General features: G+C 54.5%; 2 protein-coding genes across 4 annotated transcripts in view; both read left to right on the top strand.

Annotated features, from left to right (window-relative positions):
* PIK3R6 (phosphoinositide-3-kinase regulatory subunit 6) overlaps window positions 1–12330 on the top strand; it is a 38788-nt gene extending 26458 nt beyond the window's left edge. For all 3 annotated transcript variants that reach the window (XM_065693291.1, XM_065693293.1, XM_065693292.1), the window contains 11 exons: window positions 204–290; window positions 720–1176; window positions 2248–2347; window positions 3086–3208; window positions 3680–3790; window positions 6078–6168; window positions 6708–6778; window positions 7002–7092; window positions 7572–7642; window positions 8682–8794; window positions 9497–12330. In XM_065693291.1, the coding sequence (XP_065549363.1) occupies window positions 204–290; window positions 720–1176; window positions 2248–2347; window positions 3086–3208; window positions 3680–3790; window positions 6078–6168; window positions 6708–6778; window positions 7002–7092; window positions 7572–7642; window positions 8682–8794; window positions 9497–9653 (1472 nt within the window). In that variant the 3' untranslated portion in view covers window positions 9654–12330. The remainder of the gene's footprint in view (window positions 1–203; window positions 291–719; window positions 1177–2247; window positions 2348–3085; window positions 3209–3679; window positions 3791–6077; window positions 6169–6707; window positions 6779–7001; window positions 7093–7571; window positions 7643–8681; window positions 8795–9496) is intronic.
* A 663-nt stretch (window positions 12331–12993) lies between these two features.
* MFSD6L (major facilitator superfamily domain containing 6 like) lies at window positions 12994–15423 on the top strand. Its single transcript, XM_065693294.1, has one exon. It carries the CDS (start codon window positions 13033–13035, stop codon window positions 14962–14964), a length of 1932 nt encoding a protein of 643 aa, XP_065549366.1. The 5' UTR covers window positions 12994–13032; the 3' UTR covers window positions 14965–15423.
* Window positions 15424–15425: the final 2 nt, after the last annotated feature.

Raw genomic sequence — 15425 nt, forward strand, 5'->3', positions numbered from 1 at the left:
TTGTCTCCCCGCTTCTCACAGAGCCATAATGGGATAAAGATCACCAGCAATGGTGGGGTCAGAGGGCTCCCTTCCATTTCAGCTGAGATTGCCAAGAGATAGCATGGGCTACATCAGTGGGGGTCTGAAGCACAGCACCAGTGGGGTTCATGCACCTCTGTGGGAAAACTGCTTCTGTGTTACAACGTCCTTGTCTCCCCCAGGCAATGCTCCCCTGGGAGGGATGCAGGGTACCCCTCTCCCCAACCCCAACATCAGTTTTCACCTCTGGACTGAAGATGATCAGCTCTGTGAGTGCCCTTGGGGGGCTGTGGGGGGTTTGGGTGGTGCCTGAGGCTGGGAAGCCTGTGCAAAACATTTCATTTAGTTCTGGTTCTCGAGCAGTGAGTTTCATAACCTTTGCTGAAAGGCCAAGGCCATGGAGACTCCTGCTGACTGTGGGGTGACCTGTGGGCTGTTGGAGTCAGATCAGGGGATAAGGGGGGAAAAGGGATGAGGGAGATGAGGAAGGAGCCCCCATGGAACAGGCTGCAGCAGGATGTGCCCAGAGTTCCCAGTCTGAGGGATACTGAGCTCCCTTCGTGGTGCAATGTGAGGCAAGACTGAGTGACTCCTCTTGGAGGGGAGGTACTGGCGTAAGAAGAGGGGAGCTGGGGCAGGACTAGAGCTCAGCCTGCCCTCGGCTGTATTTTGCTCCTCACGCTCGGTTCTGCCCGCAGGGAAGGAGCTGGTGCTGTTCATCCGCCCGCTGTCGCAGAGCTGCGAGCCCGACTGCCTCAGCCAGGACCTGGACAGCTTCGAGATCCAGGACATCATTTCGGACTGCGAGTGCTGCGAGCAGAGCCGCTTCTCGGTGCTCTCCACTGACAGCGGCATCGAGCGCGACCTGCCCGCGGCGGGCGAGGAGCCCGTGGCGCCCAGCAGCGGCGAAGCGGAGCTCTCCCGGCTCCACAGGAAGGGCGGCATCAAGAAGAAGCCGTCGCCGCTGGAGAGCGTGGCCTTCCTGCAGGCCGGCTGCAACGGCCCCGCCGCAAAGCCCCCCGCGAAGCTGCAGAGGAGACCAGGCAGCCCCCCCGCGCCGGCAGCCCCGCTCCAGAGGCTGCACACTGCCCGCATCCTGCTGCTGGGCGACGACCGCATCCTGGGGCGCCTCGCCCAAGCCTACCACTCCTTGAGGTAAGCAGCGGCCACAGCCTCTGGGGGCTTGGGGAAGGGAGGACAGAGCAGGGGCTTTGCCTTCAGCTGGTTGAAGTAGCCAAGAAGGCTGGGGATGGAGTTGGGCTCCAGCATTACCTGGGGCAGGATGGGACCTCGGTGTTTTGCATCCAAGCATGAAGCCAGGCTGAGAGAGCTGGGCTTGTTCAGCCTGGAGAAGAGAAGGCTTCTTAAGGGGAGACCTTAGAGCAGCTCCAGTGCCTAAAGGTGCTGCAGGAAACCTGGAGAGGGGCTTGGGACAAGGGCCTGTAGGGACAGGCCAAGGGGAATGGCTTGAACCTGCCCAAGGGGAGACTGAGATGAGCTCTTAGGCAGAAGCTCTTCCCTGTGAGGGTGCTGAGGCGCTGGCACAGGGTGCCCAGAGAAGCTGTGGCTGCCCCATCCCTGGCAGTGCTCAAGGCCAGGTTGGACACAGGGGCTTGGAGCAAGCTGCTCCAGTGGAAGGGGTCCCTGCGCGTGGCAGGGGTTGGAGCTGGGGGAGCTTTAAGGTCCCTTCTAACACAAACCATTCTATGATGCTAGGATTCAAATGCATCTGATCTCACTGGCTGCATGGCATCATTTGGCTCTGTTACTCCAAATAATGCACACAGTGGGTTCTTCCCTTCAGTCCATGGAAGGAGTTAAATGAACAATAAATGAGGCAAGATGTTTCCTATACAAAAGGGGAAGATCCTAAAGAAAAGCTGTTTTCCAGCTGGCTTTTTCCAGCTGGTTCACCTGGTCCAGGAGAGCAGCATGGGGTAGGTCTGGGTCATGGTGCAGGCAGCAGAGCTGGCCATGGGTTCCATGGGTCCCAGCTGAGAACCTGTGTGCAAGACGCCCCTTTCCCCCATCATCTCCCCTTGCTCACACTGGGAACCCAGGGACATTGCTGCCATCCTGTGCCACTGGGCAAAGGAGGTGTGCGAGCAGGGCATGTGCTCCTGTAACAGAGCCGCTGCGGTCTCCTGGCACTGACCAGCCTTGGCAAGAGCCAAGTTCTTCCTTCCACCTCCCCCTGTGACACGGCTGCTTATTTTCCACTCCAAGGAAGCGGGAGACACGGCGAGTTTTCCTGACTTCCAGGCTGAACCTGCAGTTCTACTACATCCCGGTGGTGACGGGGCAGCCAAACACCTTGGATGTTACGGTGGGTCTGGGCTTTGCTGCTGGTTGCCAACACCCGACGGTGGTTTGGGAGGAAGAGGAGGGGATTTACTGGAAATTCATATCCGTTAATGCCTTGTTCCTAGAACAAAGAGGATGGGAGCCAAGACAGGGTGGCTCGGCTCAGTTTGCACACCTCCGTCAGGAATCCATCAGCCTGAGACATTCAGGTTGCTCCAATCACCATGACGGGTGATAATGCACAACCTAGAAGTGGTATTCAGTTTTGCTTCTATTGCCCAGTTATAGGAGGATTGAGGGAGCTTTAGCAAAGGAGTGATGCTTTTCTCACCTCCCAGACACCTAGGGGAAGTGGTCACCCTTACTGAGAGCTTTGCCTGCTTGGTCATGGCCCATTTTAGTTCTACAAGTCATTACCTTCCAGTCTATCATGGGCACACTTCCCCTCTGGCAGCCTCATGACAGCAGTAAACAAACAGTTGCACGTTACACAATATTTTAAGCTGGCCCGGAGCGGGCTGTAAGTTCTGACAAACACCCATTATTAAAGTGATATGTCTCTTTTCATTCTTCACTTAGGTTTTGTTCTTGAGCACCTGCTAAGGGAGTGCTGCAAGCAATGTTTTGTTGCCTTCTCTGGACCAAGCAGGGAAGGGGGAGGGATGTGGGAGTTGTTCATGCCCCAGCTCCCTCTGCCTTCTCTGCGTCTCCTGGTGTTCTGAGCCATGCTCATACCCTGAGCTGTGTGTTTCTCCCACAGGACCACGCTGCCTCTGGCCAAGAGGAGCTCTGTGAGGTGGCTGGATACCTGGGCAGAGCCGACCCGTGGTATGAGAGCAACATCAACACTCTGTGCCACATGATTCCCAAGCTGGCCACCATGGTATGAGGGAAACCTGCCCAGCTCCCCAGCCCAGCCCGTCCCCCAACCACATCTGCCATCCCTGAGGATGAGCTTGTGCCCTGCGGCTCCTCCTTGCCCCAAGACAAGGGCTTGCTCCCTCCACCAGGGCCCCGCAGCAGAGGTGCATGTGGCTGCACTGCCCCAGCCCATAAGGCCCACTGGGGGGGGTTTTGGCCAAGGGACAGGAAATGGCAGATTTCAAGAAAGAAAATGTAAATGAGGCATTTGCTGAAATCCCCCAGTTCTCATTTCCCAGCAGTTTGAACCACCACCGATAGCCTCCAGAAAGGGCTGGTAGGTGGGTGCAAGCCTTCGCTGCTCCCATTCGCTTTGACTACTTATGGCACAGCAGCTCCTTGCTCATCATTTACCAAAGCAGGCGTGAGGGTTTGTTGCAGTGTTTTTGAGAAATGACTGTGGCTGATCCATGATGTGATTTGTCCCCCACAGCCTTCTTCACCGAGCAAACATCTTGTGACTGATCTGTTCATCACTGATGTGATCGCTTACTATGTTCGCATGGGCATCCAGCCTGTCTGCTTCCAGGTCTACTCTGTGAAGGTGGGTGCCACATCTCTTGTGCCTTCAGGTGGCCCTGCAGGGCTTGTAGAGCCCCACTGCTAGCAGAGCTGTGCCAAATCAGCAGGGTCTGGTGGCTTAGAGCACATCTGAGCCTGGATCTCCTGCTCCTTAACCTGTCCCCTCCTTGCCTGGCTCATGTACATCTAGCAACAGGTAGCTCATGTACATCACGTACAGAATCAATGTACACGCTCAGACAATCAGTGATCCTGGGAAGACTGTTTCAGGATCACACAGGTCAGCAAAGTGAGCCCTGAAATGTAAGGGCCCAAATTTCCTGCTCTGTTGGATTGGGGATTGCTCAGCTCTCACTCCTTGTGCTGCTTTGGATGCTGAGAGGAAACAGGAGTTTTCTTAGTGGCTTTGCCAAAACATTCCTGTGCCTTGCAGGGCCCTTGCAGGGATTTCTGAAACACCAGTTTCTTTTCTGCCAGCTTGTCTGTGAAATGGCATCAGAGTGAGACCTGGCCTTTGATACGAGAGCAAACAACTGCTGCATTTGGTCACGTAACATCAGCTCCCTCTGCTCCCCCAGCAGTTCTCCCCCTTCAAAGCTCAGGGTGGTACTAATGCACGTACATCCTTTTAGTCTACATGTAGCCAATATGGTAACCTATGTGGCAAAGGAGCAGCCATTGCATGAGCAAACTGGTACGTGGCTTGCAAAGAGCTCAAGGACTTTGGTAACTACTAGGAGAGCATTACCACGACTTGATCTAATAACATGGAGCTTGTAAACCCTTGGACCACCAGGTCCGCAGCCCATGTGGTTGGAGACGGGGTTTTTTGGTGAATTTTTATTTCACTCATTTCTCCTCCAAGACAAAAATCAAAAGCAAGCGAGAGGCTGGGTGACTCAAGCAGGGGAAGAGGAACTGACTCCAGATGTGGTTTTCAGATAGAGATACCCAACCTACCCTGTTGTCACACACGGTGTGATGCTGCTTCATCTGGGATCTCTGGGCCTAGTCTGCCTTTTTGGCTAAGATCACACTGTTCCTCTTTAGCTGAAGAGAATTTTCCTGGAACTGGGGGTCAAGTCCCACAGGAGCTGGATGTAGGCTTAGGAGAGGTTCTTCAATACCTCATAGGATCATAGAATCATAGAACAGTTTGGGTTAGAAAGGACCTTAGGATCATCCAGTCCCAATCCCCTGCCATGGGCAGAGATGCCTCCCACTAAACCATGTCACCCAAGGCTTTGTCCAACCTGGCCTTGAGCACTGCCAGGGATGGGGCAGCCACAGCTTCTCTGGGCACCCTGTGCCAGCGCCTCAGCACCCTCACAGGGAAGAGCTTCTGCCTTAGATCTAACCTGAACTTCCCCTGTTTCAGTTTGAACCCATCACCCCTTGTCCTATCACTACAGTCCCTGATGAAGAGTCCCTCCCCAGCATCCCTATAGGCCCTCTTCAGACACTGGAAGGCTGCTATGAGGTCTCCACGCAGCTTCTCTTCTCCAGGCTGAACAGCCCCAACTTCCCCAGCCTATCTTCATACTGGAGGTGCTCCAGTCCCCTGATCATCCTTGTGGCCTCCTCTGGACTTGTCCCAACAGTTCCATGTCCTTTTTATGTTGAGGACACCAGAACTGCACACAATGCCCCAGGTGAGGTCTCATGAGAGCAGAGTGGAGGGGCAGGATCACCTCCTTCGCCCTGCTGGTCACGCTCCTTTTGATGCAGCCCAGGACATGGATGGTTTCTGGGCTGCGAGCGCACACTGAAGCCGGCTCATGTTCGTTTTCTCATCCACCAATACCCCCAAGTTCTCCGCAGGGCTGCTCTGAATCTCTTCTCTGCCCAACCTGTAGCTGTGCCTGGGATTGCTCTGACCAAGCTGTAGGACCTTGCACTTTGCATGGTTGAACTTCAAGAGGCTGGCATTGCCCCATGTCTCAAGTGTGTCCAGGTCCCTATGGATGGCATCCCTTCCCTCCAGCGTATCAACCGGACCACACAGCTTGGTGTCATCATCACACTTGCTGAGGGTGCATCAATCCTTCTGTCCATCTTCACGCTTTGCTCAAAACAAGCCTATTAAAAGGAAATAACGACTAGCTCTGAAGAGGCCAGCTGGTTTTAAGTGCATCAGTTAGAAATAACGTGCCTCGAAGCTCAGCCAGCACCTGCAGGCGGGCCTGGAAGCGGCTCCCCGTGGCCGGTGGGTGGGTGGCTGGGAAGGGACTCGTGTGTGTGCAGTGACACCCAGTGGAGGGGACGCTGCCCGCGGTGCCAGGGACAAGCTGCTCATGTCTCTCCTCCAGGTTTTCTTCAACGACCCGGCGCAGGAGCCGGCCGAGGACGTGTTCCTCACGGAGCTGCGCACCCAGGGCCAGGACAGCATCTCCCACAGAGGTGCGTGTGTCCCCTGAGCTGAGCCCTGCGGCTGCCACCCCGTGCGGGGTCCTGCCCAGCTCCAGCTCGCCTGTCCCTCAGCCTGCAGCAGTCAAGCTGTGCCTTTACCTGGCTCCAGAACCCTCCAAATCTGGACCAGTACCATGTTTCTGTTGAGGAAACAAGCAGGGCTTTACAGCCATCCCTTTTGCCAGATGTTTTCCCTATTTGACATGCAGATTCCTTGAGTTGCCAGTGATAAGGGTGCTTGAAGACTGGACCTTTACAGAAGGCACATCCTGCCCTTCTGCCCATGCACCCTGCTGTCTGATCCAATGGATGTTTGCCATTGCTAATAGACATAGACCCTTGAGTGAGTCCATCTTGGCTGGACCTGTTGAGTGCACAGAGACTCATTCCATAGGCAAGGAGAGAAGGGCCACTGTGGCAGAGCACAACTGCTGTGTGACAGAGGGGGTGACTTGTCCCATGGGAGGATCCCTCTGCTGACCATAGACAGGTGGGATGAGCGAAATCTCAATCCAATTCCTTCCTTGCAGAGTTAAGCACGACCAAGAAGAAAACGACCCTGGATGGCCCTGGCTTAGATCTCACAGTAACGTACAAAAAGGTAAATGGGGCTCTCAGCAGCCCAAAATGTCCCTGCTCACAGGGGTACCCAGCATGGCACAGATCTCCTGGGAGGAGTGCTCTGTCCCTCCTTTTCTCTGGAACTGCACTCTGGGAGAGGACAGAGAGCTCATGGTGAACTTTAAAAGCCTGTTGCTTTACCTTGCATGTGGGAAAACCTGCACCCTCTCTGCTGGGGTGAGCTAACAGAGCCTTGCCTGCAGGTTGTGCTGAGCGATCGGGTGAAGGAGCTCGCTATGTCCCTGCGGTCCACAGGTTTGGTAATGAAAGCCATCCCTGCTGAAGAGGCTGAAGGTGGGTTCTTCCTGCTTGGAGCCACGTGAAGAGAGTTTGCTGAGTTTTCTGGTGATTGACAGAGTAAATCTGACCGTGGTACTTGGTGCCAACTGTGCCTGGGCTGTGGCGGGTGATGGGCATGTGTCAGCATCACCACAGTCTGTTTTTGTGCTGTTCCTGATGAATGATGTGCCCGGGGCTCCATGTAATGTGGGGTTCAGTTCATCAGAACTGTAATCTAGGCTTGGCAGCATCTCCTCTTGCTGCAGCCTTCCTCTTTCACCTTGCCATTAGCATAGCCTCTGAGGTTTCCACCCTGAGCATGATCCCATGCAAACCTTTAACCTATGGAGCTTGCTAGAATCCTCCTTTTCTGCTGTCCTTTGTATCCCATGGACTCTGGCAGTGCACTCAAATGTGGGATCTGGCAACAGCCCCACTCAAAGCTGAGCTGAGATCATTCCATGTCTAAGGCTAACACACTGCTTCTGTTGCAGACCTGGTGTGTCTGAATGTGAACATCACTGAAATTGTTCGGATCAACAACTTGTCAGGACGATCGTTCTCAGTAAGTAGCTGTGGATGCTCATGGCCCTTGAGGGGACAGAAAACAGATGGGAATCCCTTACAACAAGGGTGAAAGTGGAAACTCTCTCTGGGAGGAGAAGGCTTTGGGGTCTCCCTGCTCAGAGATTGTTTTGCCATTACTTTCCATGGAAAAGTCTAGATTTTTGAGCCAACACTCCAAATGCCGTCCCTGCTGGTCAGCACCCCATTGAATCCTGCCTCAGGGCACCCGGAAGGACTGAGCTGCTGCGGGGTTTATTTGACCCCAGAGACAAAGTGGAGAAATAAAGCCCCCATCACTGTGGCTGTTTGGGTACAAGAGAGGGGCTGTAGTTCTGTGATCACGCCGTTAGCTCCTTACCTGCAGCGGCAGCGCCCTCCCCACATTCCATATGTCCATTCCCACAGAGCTCACCAGAACAGAGGCTGTTGGAGGAATATTTGAACAAAGCATAAACAAGAAGTAGGGACTTCAAAGAATCTGATTCAAGCCATCAGAAAGCTGGATATGCCAGAGATGGGGCTGACAGCTTGAGCTCCCCTCCTTTGTGTTGTACATGAGAGGTCAAATAGACCCCAGAGGACATGCTGCCCCATGGGAATGTATTGCTGCACTTCAGGTGGCATTAAATGTTGTTGTACCTTGGTCGTTTGGGCCTTGGAGCCTACAGTCTCTCAGCTGGTATTTTTAGCTTGCCAGCACCAACTTGTGCTTGTTTTCACCAGGCATTTGGAAACAGCAATGTACTTCAGTTCATGCGGCTTGCAAAGATACACCACAGCTCTGGAGAGCAGACCATGCCCCCCATCAGACATCCCAAACCTTGCAACCTGTGCAAGCATTGCCGGTTTGGAAAGTTTGCCCTGGCAATGTTTGACTGGGCTGTAATTACAGGAAAACAATTCACCTTGTGTCACATCTGAGGTTAAAAAAGAGAAATGTCGTCATTTGTCCCTTTCAAACCCGTTGTGCATACACCACCCATCCAAGAGAAGGGAAGTGAGAAACTCACTGGGCTCTTCCTCCTCTCTCAATCCAGGCTGTGGCAAACAGGTTGAAAACACACGATATCAAAATCAGGAGCACAGAGCAGAGGCCCTTCACCGTGTGTCTGGACAAGGACAGCAGAAGAACCTACAGGAATGTGATCAGGTGAGAATGCCACATGTGCCAGGCTCTGCGCATATTGCCGTGACCCTGCCTGGGCTGCCAGGGTGGCAGAGCTGTTTCCCATCTAGTCCTAGTCCTGATCCTCCTACACAACAAAAGACCCATGGGCAAATACATTGCTTCTCCAGGGAAAGTGGGGCTTTCCTTTGTATTTTGGGGGATGCTGTGAGAACTGAAATGATTCGTACATTTTAAGTGAGGTGCTGTTATTAAGACAGTAGAAAGATAGGTACCTCCAGGGGCAAAGTGAGATCTTGGGTCTTCTGAATTATACCACGGAGCTGATGCTCTCTCCACTGACTGCATTCCTCACCAGGGTGTCTCAAGCATATGAAAGTAGGGGGAGAGAATTCAACCTCGTGAAAATAGCAGGAATCAATGTGCCTGTAGTAATTGCAGCGACATATGATGTCTTGGGAGCAGACTGGTGGTTCAGGGTCCACGGGCCACATAGAACATTCTGTAAAGTGAATTTCTGAGAAAGGAACTGAGCCAGGCTAAGGACACTGGTTTTCTGGTCAAACACTAACATCAGCTCGTCTTTCCAGTCAAAACAGTTGACAAAGCAGCTGCGCATCTTCCCTCAGCAGTCAGTGGAGGGAGCTGAAGTTCAGCCTGAGATCAGGCTCTGGCTCTAGAGGGCAGATTAGCACATGCAGTAACTACGTTCTTGTGCTGTTGCAGCGTGGAAGTGTCTCCTTGCCTAGAGCCCAGCTATTGCTTGCAAAAGACAAGGACAATGAAATACAACCTGCACAAAAAGGAAGATGTGGGGCTTGTGAAATACATGCCCAAATCTCTGCTGCTGCCTATCAACACATTTGCAGGCGTCATCCAATGAAGGAAAAGCTGGTGTGAGAGATGTGACATTGGCTCATCACAGAGGAGATGGAAGGTGAAAACACACTAAAAGCCACCAGCAGTGATTTTACAGTGGTCATGGTGCGAAACGCTGCAACAGCAGAGGTGGATGGGGCTGTGCCCTGCTGAATGGCAGCGATGACCAGAGCTGACAGCCCCTGCCAAGGGGCAGAGCGAGGCTGGAGAACTGAGTTTTAATCTTTTGCACAAGACAAGGAAAACCTTTGAGCTGCTTCATTTCAGGGAGTCTGGGGCAGGCACAGCTGGGATGAGGGTGCTGCCTGTGCTGTGGGTCACAGTCCGTGTCAGTAACACCTGCAATGGTGATGTCTCACAGCCCGGCAGGGAATCAGTGCCTGTTGTGCAGGGTTCTGCACAGCATACTCTTTGTTCTGGCACAGGGTGGTGTATTTGGGCAAATCAGCAACTACTCCCCTGACTGATTTGGGAAAGCTCATTGTAAGCCTGACCACAAGTGGGAGAGCCTGTGTTTAATGCAGCTTCTATGGGAGCCAGTGGAAAACCTGCTTTTGGTTCAAAGGCGCCATATAAACAATGAAACTGGGAAATGGGAACTCTGGTGCAATATTTGGCAGTGACGAACAGGGCATGAACAGCTTGGGCTGCCTGGGCAGTGATGTGGGATAGGCTGTCAATGGTATAGATCTGCCTGAAGAAGAAGCCATCATTGAGCAGACAGTGAAGCAGCTCTGTGATGTCTGAGCTGAACCTGTGAGTCCACCTGGGATTTCGCTGTGGCTTCGCTACACAACCTCTCCACATCTGCTCTGGAGCCTCTTGAGCGCTGGTTACAACCCTCCAGTTGTACATCTCAGCAACAACCACGTACAACCCCAGCAGCAGATCTCCTCTGTGAGGTCAACCGGCAGTACCTCTGCATCCCAGTCTGCCATGCAGTCGCAGTCTGGTCCATGTCTGTTGTACGGGTAGGAGATGTAGAAGAGTGCCCCTGGGATTGATGGGTGGAAAGGATGCCTGCAAGACTTATTAGTTCTTTTCCTTTGCTGCTGCCATGGTGTACAAACACTCCCCTGGTTTGCAGATGGGCAGTGACAGGCTCAGACTAAGCCGCTGTGAAGGATGATGGTGCAGGAGGACCCCGACTGCATTCCACTCTGTGGCTGACTGAAAGAATGGAAGAAATGCAGTGTGTATTGACTCTCTGAATGTGACCTGTGGTTTCTGGAGTGTCTCCAGGGAGTCTTCACTAAATCCACATTGGGAAGGGATTTGGGGGGTTCCTTCTACAGCACTATTCTCTCAGCTCCTAGATAACTTGTTACCTGGGTTGCCTTCACTCAGGGGTGCTTGCTTGGATCAGCAGCCCAATGAAAATGTCCTTTAGCTTTGCCTATGTGCAGAGCAGCTATCCCCAGTCACGCCTGGCTGTCACTGACGGAGAGTCCCTGTGCTACAGGGTGATGCTGACCCAGCTGTGATGGCTCTGGCACACCCCTGTGTTAGCCCTGATAACTGGGGACAAACCCACTCCCTGTCCTCTCTGTGCCGGGTCTGCCCAGCCCTGGGGAGCTGCACCTCTGAAAGTCACTTCAGTTTCTGGAGTCACACCAAGACCGAGGAGCTCCCCTGCAGGTATTGCAGCCTGGGGCACCAGAGAGCAGCTTCCCTTGTGCAGAACTGCTCCGAGCCTCTGGGCTGGCCTGGCTGGTTGAGTCCCACGGAAATCTTCCAGTTCTTGCGTCTCTTGCCATCTGCACAAGGCTTTAAAGGGCTAAGCCCTCAGATTTCCCTGTTCCCTCTCTTTGCCAACAAGCACACGGCTGCCGTGTTCCTGCTCCTGTCCACATTACCACCTGGCACAGCAGGCATCATCGCTTCCTGTTCCCAAGCTAAAGGTTTATCCACTCTCACTTTGAACGTACCATGCAGTCCAAAACAGCCACTGAAACACACTCGTGGGGGCATAGCATCTCTAGAGCTGGCAGCATGTGATGGGGTATTCAGCAGTGTGAAAAGCCTCCATGTCCCAAGAGCTATTTAATCGTAAACCAGCACCAACAGCTGAAAGATCCTGTTGGGCAACAGCAACGCGACTGTTTCCTAAGGAAGCTGCCTTGAAATGCTGGCAGATGTAGCCCCTTGCTCTCAGCTGAGCCAAGCACGGTCCTCAGGCCTTAATGTTCTTCACCAGGAGTCACAAGGCTGCAAGATCTCAGCAGCAGCATTCGGTTTTTCAGTATTGTTCTTCACCTCACAAGTCAGACACGGCTGATCCTCACCAACACCACACCTGAGCAGTGAACGCTTCGGTCCTGGAGGAACCTGGAATTCAACAGGAGGCTCAGGAACGAGTCAGGAAACCCCTGCTTGTCCTCCTGCGCTGCTGCATAGGGTAACACAGAGCTCAAGGGAGGGCCAGTGGCTCTTCACACCTCTGCCTCCTCGGGGCTTCACTGGGGGGTTCCTGTACCCTGGCACACAAGGCAATTGCTTGCAAAGCCAAGAGACTCTGCACTGGGTGGAGTGTGGTCTGTGGTGTCCAGAGTTTACTCTGTACAGCTGTAAATGATGTAGATGGATTATAACTTATTTGTACAGTGTCAGAGGTGATCTGTGTCAGAAGGTGCAATCCTTTTAAAGCCAATTTTTAAAAAAATATATTAAGCAAATAGAAACTTTGTTTGGTTGGTTTTTATATTTGTGTGTGGCCGGGGGTGGGTGGGGAATAAGCTGGTGGGAATAGAAAGACATCAGTGTCATTTGGCCCTCTATGGTTAATGTCTTCTCCCCACCTTGGGGCTACACACTGTGTTACACAGAGACTTCATGGCCAAAGAGCCCTTTACAAGGGCCTGTAGGGACAGGACAAGGGGGAATGGCTTTAACCTGCCCAAGGGGAGACTGAGCTGAGCTCTTAGGCAGAAGCTCTTCCCTGTGAGGGTGCTGAGGCGCTGGCACAGGGTGCCCAGAGAAGCTGTGGCTGCCCCATCCCTGGCAGTGCTCAAGGCCAGGTTGGACACAGGGGCTTGGAGCAAGCTGCTCCAGTGGAATCCCACCCAAACCAGTCTGGGATTCTACTCTTCTATGGGAAAGGGAACGCGTTTCCTGTCGCTTTGTGATCAGTGTGGGAGGATTCGGCTCCCAGAGTTCAGCTTTCCCCTCCCCCTGCCCATGGGGAACGGCAGCGGACACCGCCCGGACCCGCACCGAGCAGGGCCATCCCTGCCGGCCCCGCCCGCAGGGGCCCCGTGCCCCGGGCCGGGCGCTGTTTCCCCCGCAGCCGCCGGGCGGCGCTGCCCCCCCCGGCCGGTCCCATGGCAACGGGGCGGGCCGGGGCAGGTGCGGCCGCTGCGGGCGGGAGGTGCCTCGGCAGCGCCATGAGCGGGCCGTGGGCCGTGGGCCGAGCCCTGGCGCTCTGCGGCCTGTTCCGTGCGCTGCAGGCCGCGGGCCGGGCCTGCGCCGCGCCCTTCCTGACGCTCTACCTGCGGCACCTGGGGCTGCCGGCGGCGCGGGTCGGGCTGGCGGCCGGCGCGCAGCGCCTGGCGGCCGCGCTCTGCGCCCCGCTCCGTGCCCGCTGCCCCCGCGCGGCCGGGACGCGGCGGCTGCTGGCGGCCGGCGCCGCGCTGGGCTCGGTGGGGGCCGGGCTGCTGCTCACGCTCATCGCGCCCGCGGGCGCCGGCGGCCTCGGTAACGACACCCAGCAGGCGGGGCCCCCTCCGGGCCGCTCCGCAGTGCTGCGCGCGAGCGCTGCTCCGGCCGCCAAAGCTGTGTCAAAGGCAGCGACCGGACCCTCTGCGGGCGCTTTAACCGCGAGCGCGACGGCAGCGGGGGGCAGCGCAGCCCCGCGGGGGCCGCCCGGCCTGGCGGATGTGCTGGAGAAGCGAGGCGGAGGGGGTGGTCAGGGAGGCGCAGGGACGAGCGGGTGCTCGGGTGGTGCCTCCGGCGGGACAGCCCCTGTGACGGCCGGTAACTGGGGGACACGCGACCCGGGAATGCTGCGTTCCAACGGCCCTCCCCTGCGAGGGCTCGAGGAGGAGACAAGCGTTCCGGGTTCTGCTGCGAGAGATCCTGCTGGAAATGCTGAGGAAAGGCTTTCTGCTCCCGAGAGGAACAAGCTCCCTGTGTTTAAAACAACCCTTCCAGCTGCTGGAGACGCTTATGTGCCTGGAAACCTTTCAGACCACCAAAAAGATTCTGAAGATACCAGCTTCGAAGCAGTGCAAAGCATCTTTCAGGACAGAGAGCACCAGGTTTTCCTTATGGTGCTGGGTGGTGTGGTGCTTTGGGAGCTGTTGGCCACTTCTCTCGAATGGATGGTGGATGAGAGTCTCTATGAGTTCCTTGACTTTGTGGATGCAACTGACGGTTATGGCAAGCTCTGGATTTGGAGTTACTTGGGTGCCTCTGTAGGTGCCTGCAGCATTGCTGTAGTCGTGGATCATCTGAATTGCTTCTTCAGCAGTTCCATCACCTGCCTCGCTGTCCATTTCTATGGCTATGCTCTCCTGGTAACGCTCTCACTGCTTGTCACCATCTTCTTTCCCATCCACCTTCCCAATGAAAGCAAGGGTGTTAACCAGATGGGCAAAGCGCTGGCGCTGCTGCGGGGCGATGGCCGGGCCATGCTGTACGCCAGCACCGTGCTCCTCACCGGCGTGGCTGGTGCTGCCGTGCGCGACTTCCTCTTCTGGCAGCTGGAGGACCGAGGCAGCAGTGAGCTGTACATGGGGCTCTCTGTGGCCGTGGGGCTACTTGCTGAGATGTTGCTTTATTTGTTCAAAGGGAAGTTGCTGAGGACTTTCTCAAGCAGCACGATTGTTGCAATCAGCCTCAGCCTCCTGGCAGCGCAGCTTCTGTGCTACTCCTTCTTGTGGACTGTGTGGTCAGTTCTCCTCATCCAGATTTTATCTGCCTTCAGCAGCGGTGCTTTGTGGTGGGTGGTCAGCATGACGGTGGATGACATAGCCACGCCGGGCACGGCGAGGTCTCTGCACGCTGCTTTCCAGGGCCTCTGCCATGGTGGAGGAGCAAGCTTGGGCAGTTTTGCAGGAGGATTTGTGGTGGAGCACTTTGGTGTGCCCATTCTGTACCGGGCGTGCTGCGTGTGCCTGGTGCTGTGGCTCTTCCTGTTCTTGATCGTCCAATCTAAACTGCCACAGCAGAAGAAAATTAACTATTCTCGTCTCCTGGCTGCTGGTTCCAGTGATGGGAGTGACTCTGACGAGGAGAACGAGAGGGACTGGCTGGTGAAAGCCATGAAGAATGAAAGCTTCAGTAGGAATTGGTCACACCAGCATGGGATCAGCTAACCTGTACTTGACTGCAAGGGGTGGAGTGGTGACATGGGGTGATGATAATGCCCGGAAATGACCTTTAATTCTAAAGTGCTAAATACATGCAGTATATACCTGACAGGACAGATTTTTATTCTAAAAATTTTATAAATCTTGTAATTTTCTGAATTTATAGTGTTCTTATGGTAATTTTGCCTTTTTGACTGAATGATTTTGTTTCCAAAATCATACTGAGGTATTCCAGGTATACATTTGCTGAAATGAATGTAGCTGTTTGTGGTCAAAAACCAAACTTGATTTCCTGCTCCCCAGAGCTGGTGCTGTGGAAACTGAGCAAAGCTGTGCCCTGTTCTGACACAGCTGAGGGCAAACTGCTGTCATGCCGACAGCACACTGAACTTGTTCAAGGTGCTGTATCTGAACTCCTGCTGCTAAATAAGGGGTGTGAATAAAAACGTGATTCATTTGCTCTCCTT

Source organism: Lathamus discolor, chromosome 13 (genome assembly GCF_037157495.1).
Source record: "Lathamus discolor isolate bLatDis1 chromosome 13, bLatDis1.hap1, whole genome shotgun sequence".
NCBI lineage: Eukaryota > Metazoa > Chordata > Aves > Psittaciformes > Psittacidae > Lathamus > Lathamus discolor.

Coding starts and splice junctions, on each gene's coding strand:
- MFSD6L (XM_065693294.1), top strand. CDS start 13,033: ATGAGCGGGCCGTGGGCCGTGGGCCGAGCCCTGGCGCTCTGCGGCCTG.